This window comes from Sarcophilus harrisii, chromosome 1 (genome assembly GCF_902635505.1).
Source record: "Sarcophilus harrisii chromosome 1, mSarHar1.11, whole genome shotgun sequence".
Taxonomy (NCBI): domain Eukaryota; kingdom Metazoa; phylum Chordata; class Mammalia; order Dasyuromorphia; family Dasyuridae; genus Sarcophilus; species Sarcophilus harrisii.
This window is the reverse complement of record NC_045426.1, coordinates 580775634-580796452: the sequence shown is the minus strand read 5'-3', so window position 1 is coordinate 580796452 and position 20819 is coordinate 580775634. Positions and strand designations below refer to the sequence as shown.

The following is a 20819-nucleotide window of genomic DNA, read 5'->3' as shown; positions in this document are numbered from 1 at the left end:
ATAAAGACAATATTACAAGATAACATATTCCAAATGGTTCTAATCTGTTGGTGGAAGGTAGCCTCATAGATGTATTATATATATCTAGCTTCAAATTATTCCCTGACCTATTCTCTATTACCAATTGCTTATTGGATATTTCACATTGGATGTTCTAAAGGCATTTCATCCTTAACACATCCTAAACAGAACTCATTCATGATCTTTCTCTAAAAAGAAACTTACCAAAGATATTACTAATTTTCTAGTCTTTCAGTTTTATAATCTTGGCATTATCCCAAATACCTTAATTCCCCTCATCCCATGTATTCAATCAATTGTCAAATCTTGCTATTTCAACAATCAAAACATATCTTGTAAACCTAACCCCTTCCATCTGCTCACCAAGCTACCACCTTAGGTCAGGCCATTACCTCTTGTCTCAATCACTGTCAATCACTGCAATAGCTTCCTAAGAGGGCTCTTGGTTTCCAAACTCTCCTCCTTCCAACTATTAAAGTGATTTCCAGATTAAATATGCTACTCCTTGACTGACTCAACTCAAGTAGCTCCCTATTGCCATTAGAATAAAATACCTATTTCTGTTTGACTTTTAGTACTTTCCACAATCTGATTCCAGCCTATCTTTCCCAGTCACCCCATCCATGTAGCCAAACCATCTTTCTCTCAGTAGTCTAAAAGGACACTCCATCTCTGGTGTCTTTAGTAATGATGGACCCCTGTAATCTGCTTCAAGATGAATCTCTAGTATTTCCTTCTACCCCAAGAGCTAATGCTCTCCCTTACCTTATTATACCTAATTACTTTCATTTATTTATGTTTATTCTATTTATACTTATTCTATACACAATTAAACAGAGAGGCTGTGAGTGACAGCTGATGTCCCTGGACCAAAAAGATATATAACATCTGATCTTTGATACATATACTAACTATGCAACACTGGGCAAGTCAATTAACCTTTCATTACAAGGTAACTCAAAGGTTTAGTTCTTATCACCCCCATCCCCACAACTGGAACCCTGTCCTTATAGGAGTACTCCTGTGAGCATGGAGGGGAGAGGGATAGTATTTAAACTCATCTCAGAATAAGTTATAAAAATATGTAATAAGAAAATGATAAATCAAATTTCATATTTAGAATACCTAGCTGCAAAGTAGTACTTATCAAATTCTTTCAAAAATGATAAATAATAATTCATGACTAGCACTATAGAAGAAATAAATGTCTGTTTTAAAACTTAAAGTATTCTCCTCCTTCCCCAAGAAAGAACCATAAACTTAAATCATCTGCAACTAATTCTAAAATTATGTACAAACTTCATAAAATTCCAAGCTATTTACAAAATAAAGGGTTTGCCAAATTTTTCTTAAAATATTTTGAAAAGATTTCAGATTATATATTTAAAAGCTGTTTCTCAGGTACATTTTTTAAAAAATTTTATTTCATTTGGGAAATATACAATATTAGATGTAAAGGATTGAAAGTTCTTTATTTAAACACAAGTTAAAATTACTTTGATCTTTAATATAGATAGATGGTTTTGCTTTTTCTTTGACATCAGTCCAATAACATAATATTAGATATATAGTTCTGAAATTTAAGAAGGGAACATTGTGCAGTATTAACATATTTTTGTTACTCTAATAAATAAATTTCTGTCTTTTAGAAGATCCAATTCTGGGCAATAAACTTTAAAAATTTAACTACAATCTTTTCAAACTTAATAGATGGGATTCTTAAGTTCCTTCAGCATCAGGACTTTTAGTCTTATTTAAATCTTGTCTCTCCCCAGTAGAATGCTAAGAAAACGTAAGGAAAATTAATGAATTTTTTGTTTAAATTCATTTAAACACGTAATTCTCAAACAAGAATATCAAGTAATGACTCAAGTTGCTACTTCAAATTACTAAAAAAAAAAAAAAAAAAAAAAAAATCCCACCAAAACTACTATAAAATGATGGTCAACCAAGCTAGGCATATCTTCAAATGAGGATTTCAGGTAGGGGGGTGTGTGTGTGTGTGTGTGTGTGTGTGTGTGTGTGTGTAAATGATAAGGTTTAGATTTGGGGAACCCAAATGAAATTTGGGTTTCAGGTGGCCAGGGAGTTAAATTAGCTCTAGTGGCAGGTTTGGGGTTCAGGGAATCAAATGGAGCTCCTCTGCAATTCCTTGGGATTCGGCACAAGGGTAGGGAGTTTTGGGGAATCCCCTACTGGCGGCACAGAGGCTCTCTGTGAAGGAATTTAGAGACCCGAAAACCTAGATTGATAAAAGAGGTTTATTATGGGGATTGGAAGTAAGGTTAAAGTCTGGTTAAGGAAATAGGTGAGGGAAAAGAGAAGATGGCACTGGAAAGAGTATTCCAGTGGGCAGAGCTATGGAAAATGGAATTTTGCACTGAGAATTCAGTCCTCAGTGGGCAGAAGATCCTGGCAGTAAAGGGAACTGCCAAGATCCATCTGCACAGACCTTAGTTGATGGAAGCTCATTATATTGCTTGTCTTGGTGGGGGTTAGGAAACCTGAGCAGATCATCAGCATGGGGGCTGGGAGAGTCCAAGTTGGCTTAGATCCAATGGAGGCTGGGACAAGCCTGGATCTCCTATTGGAATTCAAAGGGGATGCTTTTGACCAGCATTTGTGAATCAAAGGCCCTGGCTTTCTGAACTGATAATGCATCAGCCAGGAGGGGCTGGGAATCAGAAAGGAATAACAGATCAATCTGAAAGGAATCACAAATACATTTTCTTAAAGGGACTACAACCAGCTTCATAAAGTATCTTATTCTTGAACTTGATTATTTTATTTTGGATATAATGTTTTTTGCTGGCTAAGGCCAGGCAACTTTCAAATCAATACAAAATGATTAAACCACAAAAACTGCAACATGGTCTAGAATCTTACTTGTGTGAGAATTAGTATTGTGGGACACATAAAGAGGAACGAGTAGAAGCAATGGGAAATGTGAGCCATCCCATTTTTCAAAACATGACATACTAATGACCAAACTGATAAAATATATTCAGAGTAATATGGAAAAGTAAATATGAGAGAAATCATTTGTTAACAGAAATTGTATTTCACTGTGAAAAGGAAACTTAGAATCTCATCAAACTAGAACTATGGATTTCCTTAAGAGGGGTGGGAAACAGCCTGTTGATTTTATAGAACACTAGAAGGGGAAAACAAAAAACAATGGGAAGCAGATTTCAAAAGCTGAATAATTAACCAAACAACAAACACTGATTGCCTACTATAAGTCAAGAATTAGAGATACAAATACAAAACTGGTACAGTTCCTATACTCCAGGAGTTTATATTTTATTATTAGACACTACTTTATCAAATATATTATAATCTTATAGAAACTCTACTTCTTGCTTAATTGTAGTACTGAGTTGATCACATAAGCTAAGTCAACAGAGCACAAAAGCCCAGGCAGGTTCCATTGAATTGAAAAGACTGAAGGTACTCAAAACTAACAATCTGACTATCAATAAAATTCATGCTGAACCCACATGGCTGAAAGGGAAGAGCAAAAGGAATGATTAATGACTGACATGCATTTATCATGCTCTCTTTGCAAAAGAAGCTTGCACATGAGCCCCATAATAACTCTGTGAGATAATTAGGTCATACAGACGAGTAAATTTATCAGAAAAATAACGACCACAGTGACATAATCTGTTGGTGGTTGAGCTAAAGCCCAATCTTTTGATTCCTCATGGAGGGCTTTAATCCAGAATCTGGCTGTGCCTGTATATACATTTTATTATCTGTTATCACCTTCATTTTGATGAACATTCTGGAGAGTTTATAAATCCCAATAAATAGATCTTTCTTACTCTTCATAAACTGTCTTTGCATTGCTTTACATGAAATGTACATATTAAGTGTTTAAGGGCAATTAATTACCTATCTGACTAAACAGCAAGTGATTAATGCTGGTGATAATGTTCTCACATTCTTTTCCTTTCTGTGCCTTTCGACAGATATTTGGTTAGAACCAGAGCCAGGGAAATCTGTTTTTTTACCTATCTACTGCAAAATACTGAAAAACAAGGTCAATTTATAGTGTCTACTATAAGAACTGGTTCTTCAGAACTTACAGGCAAAGCAGCAGAGTCAATAGTATATTTTTACCTCTGACTTAATAAGCCTATGGTCTCAATACTTTTGAGAAAGATGTAGAGTTATGTGGGGAACAAGTAATTGATGCAATACCACAGAAACCAGTTTTGATTACCCAGGCACATCACAGAGCCAATTGGCTTAACAGGTGATTTCCCAAAGCAAGTTAACAAAGGGATTGCAAGGCAACTAAGAGAATGTTCATCACTTCCAAATTAAGTTAATTTGAGGACAAATTAATATCTTCAAGAATCCAGACAACACATAAATGAATAATTTACAAAACCAACATCAGAGTTTTCCTAGCAAAGGTCTACATAAGCAGGAGAGAAAAGCTGAAATGGCTGGAATAAAGTGGCAGTAAAATGATCAACAAACTGTAACACTGTTTTGAATATAAAACTGCTGATCCTCAGCAGATCTGAAAAACATAGTTGAGTTGATCTGAAAAAAATTATAACAAATGTAGTGCCAAAAATATTGATGAATATGAACTTTAATTCGGGTGAATCTTGTCTTTATCGATTTTAGAATCCATGGAATTAAATGTCTGAGAGCTCTAACTGCTAAAAGCAATTGCCAAAAAAAACTGAGAAAGATAATAACTTCCTCATTGACTTCTCATAGTATGTAATTGTCATGTAGTTTATAATCTTGTATGTAAATCAATTTAATCAACGTGAGGACTCATTGATGTGGAAATTCCCACATTAAGTGTACAACTCCTATATGTAGCAATCCTGGGATACTCAAGAGGCTAAATAATTTTCATGTGAGTTATATGAATCAGATAGGTACTGAACCCAGAAATGCATTCTAGACTTCAAGGCCAATTTGCCAGCCAGATTAATTTCGCAATTAGCATATTCATTAAGAAATCCAATATAGACTCATAGATTTCATGATCTTAGAATGTTCTTCAGACCAGTACCTTTCTTCCAGTCCTAAAATGTGCAATTATCCTTATTTTATCAGTAGGGAATAGAAAGATTTTTAACTTGCTTGATGGAATAAGGGTAGACTGAAGGTTGATCTTCTTTGAACATCAATTGTTTTCTCATTTGTAAAATTAAGGACAGTACCTTCAACTTCTATGGCTATAGAAGTTTCCTATAAAGACTTTTTGCTCTTTAGAATTTGGTGACTTTTAAAAAGAAAATTAATGTTGTTTGGAAATTCTCTAAGTAACAACTTCTTAATCACCAGAAATGTGTATGTGGCTTTTTTAAAAAATCATTTTCTATTAGTTTTCAGAATTTTCTTTTTAAGTAGTTAACCAAAAAAGTGGCTAACACCGATAGCATCATCCATTATAAATTTTATAAATAAATCACTTTTATTAATAGTTAATTAATACTTAAGATGTTATTTCCAATTTCAATACTACAACCAATGTTTTAAGTGCTTGGGGGGGGGGGGTCATTAAAATGTACATTTTGACAGAATGCTAACTATTCTTAGTATATTTTACCTTCCAAATTTGAAAAAAAAAAAGATAAATTTAATAATTTATGTCCATAGTATAATAGTACTTATTGTACTAGGTAAGAGTATTAAGCTTGGAATCAATTACAAAGACATGGGTACTGATCCTTTCTCCAATGTTTTTGCACCAAGACCTGGCACAAATCACAGACTCAAAAAATCTCGTTTATCTCATCAGGAAAATGGGTGTAATAATAGGTATAGTACCTAAATCAAAGAGATTTTTAAAAATAAGGCTAAAATGGGAATTCAATCAAATCAATCAAGCAGTCAATCAAGAGAGAAATCTATATTATAAGTCAGTTATATTGATATTGTTTTAGATGCATGTTTACATATAGATAAATATAGATACATATAGGTAAAAATAGGTACATACAAATGTATATATATATATATATATATGTGTGTGTGTGTGTGTGTGTGTGTGTGTGTCTGGATATATGTGGTTATGTATGCAGGTAAGTGTGTGTATGAGTGTGTACAGATATATATATATATATATATATATATATATATATATATGTGTGTGTGTGTGTGTGTGTGTGTGGGTCTATGGATGGTTGCGAAAAAATATATATATATATATATATATATATATATATATATGGAATCACTAATAAATTCAGATCACAAAAGTTACATTATCCAACAAGCAACTTCAGAGACACACTACACTCAGTGAGAGGACTGCAATAACTGAATGTGGATCACAATGTAACATTCTCACTCGTTTATTGTTGTTCTCTTGCATTTTGTTTTCTTACTTATTTACTTTCTTTTTTTTATCTGATTTCTCTTGTACAACAAGAGATTTGTATAAATATGTTTATATACATTAGATTTAATCTATATTTCAACATGTTTAATATATATTAGATTGCTTGCCATCTAGGGAATGGGGTGGGGGTTAGGAGGAGAAAATCTGAAGCAAAAGGCTATGCAAGGGTCAATGTTATCAAATTATTAGTGTATATGTTTTGAAAATAAAAAGCTTTATTAAAAAAATAAAAATTAAACTTGAGATTCAGAGGCCAGAAGCAGAGAGATAAATTAGAAGAATATTGTAGTAGGTCAGGCAACAATAAAAGAAGGCCCCAATTAGTATTATCATCATGTGAGTGAAAGATAGAATAAAAAAAAAAAAAAGGATACAATGGTGAAAACAAGCACTATGATTTTTCCCTCTTTTTTTTTACCTTTAAAGCTTGATAATATATTTAACTGCAGCTTACTATTGTGCAATAGTAAGTATATGTGACTCTAAATCAGAAAATCTAGGTTCTGGTGTAGAATCTGCTACTAATCTATTTTTAATAGTAACTTAAGCTACCCTTAAATTCTCTAAGTCTTAAATTCTTATTCATTAAAATGACTAGTTCAACTAGAGGATATCTAAAATCCTTTCAGCTCTACAACTGTAAGAATTTAATTATGCTGAATAACAAGTATAAAACCACTTCAGAGTTCTTTGATCCTGATTTAACATTAATATATAAGAAAACAAAAGGATAATGTTTTCTTTGTCAATTTTATTAATTTACATTTAGGCGATTTGGGAATATGATTTTTAATACATACTAAATAAATATGGCTTCAAAGAGATTTAATTTTTAAAGTTACTAAGATTTTCTCATCTGGGGTGTCTCCTCTTCTATGCTCTCTTCTCCCAACCAGCTTACATGCATGGTTTAAAGATTAAAGTAAAAGATGGTGAGTTACAGTGGAAATAAAATCATAGCAACAGTATACCACGATCCTTCAGAATGGAAAGTGTGATCAAAATATGTTATAAAAACAACCCCAAACGGAACAATATATAAACTGCCTTAGGTGAACCAGAATTACATGGAAAAGTATCCCTCATGTTTTTCATAACTGATGAACAATTTTCCCATCAGTTTCTATAAAAATGTACTTGATCCAATAATAGCAAAACTTTAATTTATGAATGATCTCAATACTCCATTACTGTCAAAATATTTTATTAAAGATGCATGCAACTCTTTCAAGAAGAAAAAATAAACCTTATACTAGGCGTAATATAACAAGCAACCCATCTGCAGAGAGGTATTAGCTAGCTATTAGCAAATTATGTCTGTGATTCCCAGTGAAACCGCTTTTTAGTGTAATTCACTATACTGATTTTGACCAAAACCCTTTACCTAAAATGATTTTGGGTACATTAGAAAATACCTCTCTCACAAAGGCAATTATAATTAAAATGAAATAAATCCATAAACTGATTTTGAATTATAGTATCCAAGGATTGCAAAATTTTAGAAAAGTAACCTTATGAACTTAGAAATTTTTCACATTATGATGGTCTTGACAACAACAACAAAATCGAAATTGTTAAAAAAAAAAAAAAAAAAAAAAAGCTTTTTTCAATAATGTTACAAAGGGATGTTTATTAAGACCCCACAGACCAATTACATGCATGTAGGCTTTTCAAAATGTCTTCACTTTAAAAAGAGAGAGAAGGCAGAACTACTTAACTTCTTTTTCACTTTTTCTTTCTCTTCTAAGGTTTCTGTGAGGGAGGCAGGAGGACCACAACCACAGTCTCTGTCTTACCTCGTTCTGATTCTGGCTGAGTTTGTCCGAGCTTATATCCTTTCACATCATAGGGTGAATCTTGTGGAACTCTAGTACTAAGTACGTGTACTGAACTAGAGAACTATTAAGCACCATGCTAAACAACCATTGTCTCTATCAATTCCACTAACTTAGCAACTTGTTTCAAGTTCTGGCCTATAACAGTAGAGTTAGGCAAATAGTGTCCTAGTTTTCAAAAAGGAGAAGTGTGGGTTCAGTTTTCAAAATCGATTTCTGTGTGCTTCACTTTGATTCCTGGCACAATTCTAGAGGTCATTATAAGAAGCAGAAATGACTGCTACAAGACAGCAACAAAAGTTCAACAAAAATAATGTCTGACTAGGGTAGATTATCTTTTTCTTGGCTACCTTTAATGATAAAGAGAATACAATAGATTTAAACGAAATCTGACAAGACTTTTGATAAAGACTCCTATTTGATGAGATGGAGAGATGGACTGACAGATGAAGTTAGCTGATTAAAAAGTCCACCAAAAGATGAAAATGAAAGAGTAATCATTAATGGATTTAAACTGAAAAAGAATCAATCAATAAAGATTTATTAAGTACCTACTATACTAAAGGCACGATGCTAGACACTATGAATAAAAATATAAAAAACAAAATAATAGCAACTCTCAAAAAAATATTTACATCAGGGAAGAAAATATGCACATGATTAAGTATGTAGGGATAAATATAAAGCAGATATTGCAAGATTGTTAGGAGAAATGGCATTTATACTTGGAAGAATCAGGAAAGACTTTGTTAAAGCTTGGGGTTGGCCAGCATTTGAAGAAAAAGAGAGATTCCAGGAAGAGATAAAGACAGTGAATTTAAGGTAAGGAGGAATGATCAGTGAAAAGGTATAGAGATAGGCTTCCTATGGGGAATAGAGAGATCACTCTAGTTAGATCACAGAGAACACAGCCAGAAAGATAGGTTAGATCCAAGTTGTAAAGACTAAATAAAAGAGTTTACATTTTCCTCTGAGAAGTGATAAGCAGCCACAGTGGGATCTGGAGGAAAAGCTTTAGGCAGAGGGATGGGGATGAACAATGGCCTGGAACTGGAAAAGTCTTGAGGCTGAAGCCCAATTAAGAGGATGTTGCAATAATCTAAATAAGCAAATTAACTTGGCTGTGTGAATAGATGAACTTGGCTGTGTGAACAGACAGAAGAGGTCAGATTTTGCAGAATTAGAAATGACAAGATTTGTCATGTGACTAGATATGTAAAGTGAGAGAGAGTGAGATATAAAGAATAATAACAAGTTAGGAACCTGGAGAATTGGTATAATGATGGTGCATTGAACAGAAATATGGAGGTTTGGAACTGAGGTAGGTTCGGGAGTAAAGAGAACGAGTTCTGTTTTCCACATGCTGAAATGCAAGAGAGACTAGGGTTGATTATATAGATATGTGTGTTATTTTCAGAGAGATAATTCAACTCACAGGAAGATCATTGAAAAAAGAGAAAAAAGATCATCCAGAATAAAACTTTGATGAACATTTATGTTTACAAGATTAGATATGTGATAAACCAGCAAAGGAGACAAAAAAGGAATAATCAGACATATAGAAAAAATATCATGAAAACAGTGTCATGAAAATTCAGAAAAAAGAGAAGATCCAACATGAAAAAGTGACCAATACTGTCAAAGTCAAGAAGAATAAGAACTAAGAAAAGATCATTAGATTTGTCAATTAAGAAATTACTGACAACTTTTTTGATAACAACTTCAAAGAAATCTCTAGGGTACTGTTTTTGGATTTTGTCCTTGTCCAAATAAAAATCAACATTTTTATCAATGACTTAAACACAAGCACATAAAACAAACTAATCAAACTGGAAGACCAGAGCTATATAGAAATTCTGAAGCTTAAATACAGGAGTAAAGAGAAACATACAAAGGTAAACATGAATAAATAATAGATACATAATCAAAAGCTATGGACAAATTTCTCAAAAGAAAAACTGCAAAATATTCATAATCTCTTGCCTACCAACAAAAATGACCCCAAAAGGCAATAGTCAATGTTGGATGTATAGTGGAAAGATAGATATACTAATACATTGCTAGTGGATCTATGATGTGATACAACCATTTTGGAAAACAGTTTGGAATTATATAAATAAAATAACTACAATATCTACACTCTTTGAACCAGAATCTCTATTACTAAGCTTGCACCTCAAGGAGACAATCAATAAAAAGAAAGTACCCATATACTCCAAAATATTTATAGGAAGCACTTTTGCGACAGCTCTACTACGGTGAAATAAGAAACAGAAAATATAAATGAAAACTTTTTTAGAAAGATTTTATATCAATATTCTCCCACTCTCCACCCTCACTTTAAAAATATTTTAAGGAGCAGCTGGGTGGTGCAATGGATAGAGTACTGGCCCTGCAGTCGGAGGAATGGAGTTCAAATCTGGCCTCAGACCCTTAATACTTACTAACTATGTGACCTTGGGCAAGTCACTTAACCCTAATTGCCTTACCAAAAAAAAGAAAAGAAATATACTTTTAAAAGAACAACATCTGAGGTCACAATTTCTATGAAAAAAATTGTATTGATTTCTAAGAATTGCAACTCTCAAGAATTTCTGCCTCGAGAATGGGAGATTCCAAAAGCAGTTCTTTTCATAAGATATACCTGTGATAGAAAATCCACAGAATATACATGAACACCTGTGAGCTGTAAAGGGACAAATCAGATTGTCTAATTTAATTCCATTCCATTTTCCACAAAAGGAAAATGAGGCCTCTCTGCCTTGTTTCAGGTCATATAACTTCAGGACTAAAACCCAAGTCTCCTAACTTCAGGTGATCACTGACAGTCAAAGGAAAACTAGCACTCAAGGTACAATTTACAGATAGAATGTGCTATCATTTTAAATTACCATAACCATATCTTAAATTATAAAGTCTATGATCTGAGTTAAAATTTACTATCTATCTTCCAGGAAAAACAACAAACAAAAAATTTGGACCCCGGGATGTACAGTATCATCATGCACAATCTTAGGTTGTTTTGATAGTGTATGACAAAGATACAAAACTAAAGGAACTAAGACTCATTTCACTTATTTAGAAAATATGGGATGTACTTTATCTACCTTTGTATCAAATAAAAGTTTAGGATACAAGAATATATAAATATGTTACTACAAATGAACAAGCACTGTTTACACATGTTAAATGCAGACATGTGCAAAATAATGTACTATCATGTACATAAATGATTTTTTTTTGCATAAGTAGGTACACACAAGTTCTTTATATATTCCCTTGAAAACAATGTAGAAAATCCAATTTGATAATTAGAAGTTACCATATCTGACATTTCCATTCCAAGTACAGATTTAAATCTCTTGAAAAGGTCTTTTTTTTTTCCTCAAAGGACTCTTGGCCAGTGAGAGCAAAAACTTAGGTCAGGAACTATTTCTATATTATGTTTCACTGGTTGGTTATGTTGCCACTTTATATCCTCCTAGGGAGTCTGATGAACAGAGTTTAGAAGTTTAAATCTGATTCTATCCCTCTCCATCTGGTTTGTACTGTTGAATAATAGCTCAAAATAAACTTAACTGTTCCTGGCTAACTGATTTCTAGACTAATTTGGAGAATGTCTAAGCTTTAAAAATGGAGGCCTCTGTAATTGTTATATCTTTTATGATATACTGGAAAAATAAGATGAGAATTTAATAGTATTTTGTCATTTAAGAAGGACTAGAAGAAGAATAAAAAGATAACAAAAAAAATATGGTGAATGGCAGATATCCCTTATACCTTACTTGACAGACCCATATCCAAGTGCATGCCAATCATATCCACCTAGTTGTTCTTTCTATATGCCAAACTCAACATATTTCAGACTAAACTTAATACTGCTAGCAAACCTGTAGTCTCTGGGTAATTTCCTATAACTACTAATTATATCACCATCTTCCCTTGCACTTATACTTGAAACTGCAGATATATTTTTTTAATTCTATCAATCTATTCCTTATACCTCATCAGTTGAAAACATGAAAACACCTTTTCATTCTTTATCTTCCTTCATTTCCACTATTACTACCCTAGTTCAGTACAAAAAAATCATATCAAAAGGGGAAAAAAACACAAGAAAGGGGGGGGAAAACAAGAAAACAAATAAACAACAAAAAAGTGAAAAAACTATGCTTAGATCTATACTCAGTCTCTATAGTTTGCTCTCTAGGTGCATATAGCTCTCTCCATCACAAATTTATAGGAATTGCCTTGAATCACCTCATTGTTGAAAAGAGTCATGTCCATCACAACTGATCATCACATAATCTTCTTGTTGCAATGTAAAATGTTCTGTTGGTTCTTCTCACTTCACTTAGCATCAGTTCCTGTCTCTCCAGGATTTTCTGAAATCAGCCTGCTCATCATTTTTCATAAAACAATAATATTTCATTACATTCATATACCATAACTTGTTCAGCCATTCTTCAACTGATGGGCATTCACTCAGTTTCCAGTTTCTTGCCACTACAAAAAGGGCTGCAACAAACATTTTTGCATGTGTGGGTCCTTTTCCCTCTTTTATGATCACATTCCAACACACCATTTCAGGTAAAAATCAAATACTCTCTCTTTCACAAAGCATTCTTTTATTCAACTTCCCATTCTTTTCTCTATAATACAAAAGCATTTTGCTTGCTGTTCTCCAGAGATATTTGGTACATACTTGGTATTATATTTATTAGTTTACTTATCTCCTTAAGTAGACATCTAGTTATTTCAAAGCAAGGCCTGTACTTTATTCATATTCATTTATTTATTATTTTCCTATACCATAGGATTTTGTATATAACATGGCTTTCAATAACTGTCTGATGAATTAAAATGTCAATGCAAACAGCAACATTGTATCTAGAATAATGCCACTCTACCCTGGAATGATTAGGTCATAAAAATTTGAGTACAAATCATGGAATAGCTACAAATCATATTTTACAAAGAAATTTTAGCACAAGTACAAAAATCTATGTTTTGCCAAAAACATATTGACTCATTACTTGATTATTCTTAAGAAAATAAGAAATTTAGAACATTTCTTCATAAAGGAAAAAAAAGTCATTTACTGGAAACACAGATAGAAAAAAAGTACATTATTATGCCATTAGGAATAAGGAGTATGAAGATTTCTGAGAAACTAAAGATGTGCATTAAGTAATAGGGAGTAAAAATTAAAAAAAAAATAAAAAAACCCACCACCCGATCCAAAAGAATAATATAATGCAATAACCACAAAATAAAAATAAAGTTAGCAAAAGAGATGAAATGTTAGATTAAAATATCAAAGTTCTGTTCTGGATTGTTTTATCTCTCTACATACTGTTTTCACGTAGTGAAATTTGTGCCTTTTTTTTTTTTTTTTTTTTTTTTTGGCACATTATCTCCTTTATTAGATTGTAAGCTCCTTGATGCAAGGACTGTCTTTTGCCTCTCTTTTTGCATCTTAACACTTAGGATAGTGCTTGTCACATACCAGGAGCTTAATAAATGTTTTTTTTTTTTAATTGACCAATATTTCTTATTTCAATTAACAACTAACAAATTATAACTGTTTTGTGAGGAATATAATGAATTGAGATATATTTTGTATATTTGTGAGAAAGTATGCTTTGTCCAAATAAATCATACACTTAAGTGGTTTTTATCTCCTGAAGCAATTGGGATTAAATAACTTGCCCAGAGTCACACAGCTAGGAAGTGTCAAGTGCCTGAGGCCACATTTGAACTAAGGTCTTCCTGACTTCAGGACTTGTGCTCTATCCATTGTGCAACCAAGCTGCCCTCACTTAATTGTTTTAATGAAAATAAGTGCTTATTAACAACACTATAGAAGAGAAAAAGAATGTGGCAGGAAAAATGAGCTTGAATTTATTTCTCTTTAAGGAGGAAAGGAGGCCATCCTTAGGATTTGGTTGATCTCAAAGGATATAAAAAGCTCTCTCTTTGAAAAGTTGGAGGTATAGGGGTTTGGCCTAATTCCTACTGCCATCTGGAGATACTCTTCTGCCCCAACAATGCTGCTTCTGTGTTAAATGCAAAGAAGTAATTTTCCAAATTATTAACTAGGGATTGTAGTATTTTTAATTTTATTATAAGATAAATTTATTTCTTTTTAACAACAATTTTAATTGATATCCTTTTTGTTTTTTACATTGTTTAAATCCAGAAGATAGACAGATTTTTATTACTGTGGAATTCAAACGGTTACATGAGTTAAAAATAGCAACCTAATGAATCATTAAAATAGTGGTTAATGAGGGTATGAGTTAATGGGTAGCAATCTGATCTTTAGCTTGATACAGAATTCAGTGGCTTGAGAAGTTCATATGATGCAGAAAAGATTCCAATCTTTGATTCCCAATCCCCCCCCCCCCCAGTTAATGTAAATTACCCTTTGACTCACAAATCCTGGTCCCTTTGAATTCCAATAGAAGATCCCAACCTGTCCCAGCCCCACCCGGATCTGAGCCAACTTTGGGCTACACCCAAAAGCCCCTAGAGCTAAGTCTCCGACTTAAAAGGGCCACACTGGGAACCCCTCTTTGCAGAGATTCCAAACATGCTAGCCATGTGAGGACCCTCTGTCCACTGGACCCTCTGTCCAGTGCCCTCCTTATCTCTACCTTCACCTATCTCCTACTTCTAAACTCAATAATAAACCTCTTTTATCAATCTAGCTCTAATAAATGCTTTTATTGGGGACTCGGGCTGCTACTAGACCTCATTTACCGCTTTATCCTTGCGCCGAATCCAAGGGGGTTGCAGGGGATCTCTGTTTGACTCCCTATACCCCAAACCTGCCACTAGACCTAACTAAACCTTGATTTCATTTAGGTACCCCAAATCTAGACCTCAACATTTGGTACACCTCAACACATAGAAAATTTGCTTCTGCAAAGTCAGTTAAATCAGTGAAAAGTCCCAGATGGAAACCATCTTTGATTCTCTCTGGCTAAGACGGGGAGTTCGGCATAGTTGACCCCATAAAGATGAATTCCCTCTGCAACTAGTTCTCCAGCACTATGAGGAAGAAGTCAAATTCTTAAAGGAGATATTTTGGATAAATAGGATTGATGTCATCTCCCACATAGTCTCTCCTCCACCCCTAGGATTAGCTTGTCTTATGGGCAACTAAGTTCTACCTTCTGGAATAGTGTTAAGTTCTAGCTACAGGGCCCTTCGTCATGTAAATCACCTAGGCTTAGAAAACCTGAGTGAGGACTCTGGGTATGACTCTTGAAACATGGGGTTAAAAAGGAGAAGAAAGAGAAGGAAAGGAGATAAGACCACTGAAAAGAGTGTCTCTGCTCAAGAGAAGGTAAGGGGGAAGACATTTTGTTTGGGTCACAATTACCATAGGTGACCAGAGTTACTATATCATAGGAATGGATGTTTTGAATTATTGGGTGTCAGTATCTATAAGGACACTAAAAATAATTCTATGCTAATTGTTGTGTGTATAGCCAAATTTTAACTTGTCTCAATCCATCATATGAAGTTCATAGTAAATAATATCATTTCCAATTTGGATAAGGGAGAAGTTTCAGGAGGAGTAAAGGAAAGATAATTTACTCCTTAGTGAGGGAGATAAAGAAGACTGGAGTATTTTGTTATGCTAATTCCCTTTATAATATCCTACAAGGCAAATAGGCAACTTGGTAAGTTATCAAGAGTTCAACAAAGTTGATGTTAATAGCCTCTTTTAACTAGAATAGGTAGCCCAGGTCCAAACTATTGGGTGACTGAACTCATTAATGACTTTTTCCTTATTGCAGTGACTGATGAGTGGTTTGTTTTTAAATGGGAAGGGGAGTTCATGATATCTTCTTTCCTCAAGAGTTACTTCAATTTTCCTTGACAATGCCAGTTTGATATGAAGAAGCCTGAAAGACTCCTCATTTTCTCAAGGCATTTATGTCTATGTTAATGATATAATGCTGACAGGGCTGAATAAGACCAAAAGGACAGAGGACTGAAGTAAGATGATAGCTAATATAAAGAATAAGTAGAGGAGGTTAAACCTAAGAAAATATAGGGTCTAACCCACTCAATTATGTTTTTGGGAATGAAAGGATGAATGAATGAAACAAAACTAAAAGCAATCCCCAATAACAACTCTATTACTTGTATTGATCCTCCATATGAATGTAAGTTCCTTGTTGTTGTTTTTGTATTTGTATTGCAAGTACAGCGTTGACATGTGGTAAACTCTTAATAATTGGTCGTTGGTGTGGGCATTAAGGTGCTAGCAAGATCCAGCACATCATGATAAGTGGATGAGAGAAGTACCAAGTTATAGGTGAGATTGAAGATATGACTGACACAGGATAAGAGGGGAAAAGTTGCTTTGAGTAATCATTAACTCTATGTCTCTGGTAAATTCTTAGAAAGATAGGAATGTGCAGATAGTTGTTGAAGAAATTTCTATATGGGATGAAAGTAAGGAGACTGGATCACTCCCAAGGTTCTTTATGACTCCAAGATTCTATAATAACTGCATTCATTACCATGTATCTATATTAACTTAGAGAAAGTTAAATTTCATTTTCTATAGCATATAAGAAAATTTCTAAGACTGTCATCTAGATTTCTAAAAAACAGATAAGGAAAACAGGCAGGGAAATTTAAGAGTAACAAGCTATAAAGAATGTGGTCTACTTCCCAATATCAATATTATGATGTAAACCTGAGAAACAGAGGATTCATAACACTAACAAAATAGTATTATGAACAAAATATTGTTAAAATACAAGTCAACATTATTTACTTTGTGATTTGTTTCGAAAAACCTTTGCAGCTTTCTATATAGATAGAAAGAAATAAAATGCCAAATTGATAAAAGATATGAATTTGTGTAAAATAAAAATTATTAGTTTTAGAGGAAGGATTAAATGAAATAGTCATTAAAGTACAATTACCCTGAAATAAATAGAAAAAAATAAGTTATGAAGGGATAAATTGTGCTACATAGACACAGATATTGATGTATAAAGTAGTGAAATGTGGAGACAGTATATTTAGTTTAAAAAAGTTACAGCTAAGAAAACAGCAATAACAACATTTATACAACAGTGATTTAATGTGTACAAAGTGGTTTTATAAATAATCATCTTTTAAATAGCTAATCATTATTCTTTAATATATGAAGTAAAAAGGAAAAACCGCACAAAAATTGCCCTCACCCCCCAAAAAGACTTTCAAGCACTATAGTAGTGAATCAAACATATATAGTTTTTTCAGTCAGCATGTATGTTCTTATATGTATGGATATATGTACATATAATACATATGCCGATACAATCTTATTACCTTGAGCAATAAAAACCTTGCAGTTGAAAAAATTATTTACATAAACTTCAATATATATGAAAGAGAAAAATATAAAGATTTTTAATAAGTTTACCTTCTTCAAGAATGGGTCGCAAGATAACAAATGGAATCTCTTGCAAAGGTTCCATGTACTTGTGTCCAGCACTAATAATCTTTATCTGGGGTAAACACAAAACAAGGGTTCCTGGCATGTTGGTTTGTCCATGGTACCAACTTCTTACTGTTCCAGGGATGTCACCAGATACAATCGTACTAGGGGAAGGCAGGCTGTCATTTGGAATGAATACACAACAGGATTGTACTTCAAGCTGGAAAACAAAAGGAAATAAAAATATTTCACAGACTAGGACTCAGACTAAATTTTAAAAAAAAATACACTTATAATACCTTCTCTATAATAAACATGAAAGCAACACTACCAAAGAAATGTCATGAAGCTAAGTCTTTCTAAGTCACATTTACTGGGTAAAAAAATATTATGTGAAAAGGTGCTGTTTCTGTCTATAAACTTGATCAAAAGGGCACAGCCACATAAGCCGAAAATATATCTTCCTTTCCACAGCTCTTTCCAAGAAACATGATTGAGTTAGAAAATGTGCTGGCAAAAAAGGTGAGAAAATCCTCCTTCTTTTGCAGTTCATTAGCTTTTGTTAGCACCAGCTAAGGCCTTGGAGATGACTAGCATTTTATATGCTGTTACTTTCTGAAAAGATTTATTTCAGTGTGAATTCTTCCTTTCCTTTGTAGTTTACAGACTAAAATATAAGGGAAAAAGGTTCAAGCTCAAATTCTAGCCAGTCTGAATGAGCAAATCTTTTAGTTATATACTGACAAGATCACAACGAACTAGATATTTTACAATTTGTGTGGGCATTTTTGACTGTATATGTGAATGGCAATAAAGAAAACAATAAATAAGTAAAGGTTTGCATCTTTTGTCATTCTTCACATTGGGAACTATGATATGAATTCATATGAAAAATTTTCCCCTCCCTCATCTACACAATACTGTTACTAAGTCTACTATGGAAAATTTCTGATAATTTTGCCAGATCCTTGGAGACTTTAAGCAAGGCTGACTAAGCCCAAACCAAGGACTGAACTCATCATGACTTCTTAATTCAGAGGCAATGTAGACTAACGTCTGTTAGTCTTAGTTGGCTCTTAACAAGTAATACTCTGCACCTGGATATCAAATAGCCTCAACAGCTTGCACACTTGAATGCTTTCTTGAGAAAAAACAAAATATGTTTGTTAGTTTCTTCTAAGTGTTTTGGACATACACTGTTATTTAAGGATGTGATAAAAACAAAAACTGTTTTGCTGCTTTATAACTCAACAACGCCTGATAAATCTTCAAATATTCTGAGAATTCATATCAGTAATGGGGCCATATTTTCTGAAAGATAGCTAAACACAAATATACTGGGATACTCCTCTCCTTGGGGCAGATATATTCCCTCATGAGAACAATAACAATATGTAATAGGGTTGGAATTCCTTGATACCATAAATAATTTGCCAGCCTGGCAAATAAAGCACAGATATTCATCTTTACTTTAACATTTCTGAGCAGTTTTGCTTTGACAAACTGACATGAATTCACTGAAGAAAAATCTAAGTAGAATTTTGAAAAAATAAATATGCTGTTACATGATGTCTGAGCTTGTTTCTTACTCTAACGTTATTTAAGTTAGACAATGAAATTAATTATGTATTTGATAAGTAGTTTATTGATCCAAGATCCCAGAATGTATTTTATTTATACTGGAATAGAAGTGGTTCTATTTTGTTACAGACATGTTACATTTAGATTTTTAAACATGGTTAAAATTATACAGATTTTAAATAAAATGCAAACTAAGAGCATTTTCTCAGTCAATAAAAGTTGGCACTAAGGACTAATAATATTAATACTGACAAAGTTATCATCCTTATCAGAAAAGCTTATTTAAATTTAAATATATATATATGTATGTATGTATACATGTACACACACATTAAGTAAATTCCAAGTATCTCACATAACTACTAACATCTTATTAACATCCTGATTCTTCATATTAGTGTAGAGATGATCCTGGATTCCGAAGTTTATTTAAGTAAAGATAGATCTTTACCTAGTTTAAAGGGTTCAAAGGACAAAACAAGAGACAAATTACATGTAAATTCATTGTTCAAGAACCAGACTAACAAATCTCAAAGTGCTGTAGGATAATAAAATTTTTAAGTAAAGCAACTTTTAAAAGCCATTTATTAGGTAAGAGATGGGTACACACTATACTAGTGGAGGAATAGCTCTATGAACAAAATTATAACTCCAGGAATTACCATAATCATAACCTGCAGGTATTTTGTTGCTTAAAGATAAATGCCAGAATCAAAATTGTATAAAATACACAATCATCACATCCATGATATTCAAATTTCATCAGCTTAAGAATAAAGTACTATGTCTACTCAAACCGTGTAAAATATGCAGAATTCATAGTTCAAGATAAACATCATATATTTTTAAAACTACAAGAGAGAAAATATAACTAATGTTTATATAGAGATTTAAAACGTGCAAAGAATGTTATGCATATTACATACAAGCTGATTTATACATTTCTCTAATTAGCTTGATCTCAGTCAAGAAGGCTAAATAATAGCTTTAAAAAAACAAACAAATCTCTGTGTAGTTGACTAGTTATTAAATGTAAGCCCATATAAGTCAGTAAGTATTATGGATAATAATGGATAAAGAATTACCCTTAAAGCCAGGAAGAGCTGGGTTCAAGTCCTGATTCTGATTCATATTGGTCATACCATCCCAGACAAGACACTAATATAACCTCTCAGTGCTCTTAAGGCAACCTTTATGTGCAGTTGCAGTTTTACCTTAATCAGAAGTTCACTATATCAGTCAAATAACAATTGAATTCCCTATTAGTTTCCCTACTAGAATTTCAGAAATAATATACAACATTTTAAAAATCAATTACTTAAATAAGAAATACTTAGATCATTGGAATGAATTATTTAAATGTGTAGGAAGTAGAAGATAAATGACAACCGAATATATTAAAGAAAAGAAAATAATAGGTTCCTTTACTGATGGGCAAAGAATCTCCATATACATAATCCAAATAGTTCAAAGTCATTATTAAGTTACATTAATAACCTATATTAAAGCTATCATATAAATCTTTTTGCACTTTTTAAATAACTGCTAA

General features: G+C 32.9%; 1 protein-coding gene across 10 annotated transcripts in view; it reads right to left on the bottom strand.

Annotated features, from left to right (window-relative positions):
- The window catches only part of VPS13B (vacuolar protein sorting 13 homolog B), a 950112-nt gene that overhangs the window by 488363 nt on the left and 440930 nt on the right, over positions 1-20819 (bottom strand). For all 10 annotated transcript variants that reach the window (XR_004232297.1, XM_031954131.1, XM_031954187.1 and 7 more), the window contains one exon: positions 17675-17909. Coding sequence is in view for 9 of the 10 variants with exons in the window: in XM_031954131.1 (XP_031809991.1) it covers positions 17675-17909 (235 nt within the window). In the remaining variant the exon portion in view is untranslated. The remainder of the gene's footprint in view (positions 1-17674; positions 17910-20819) is intronic.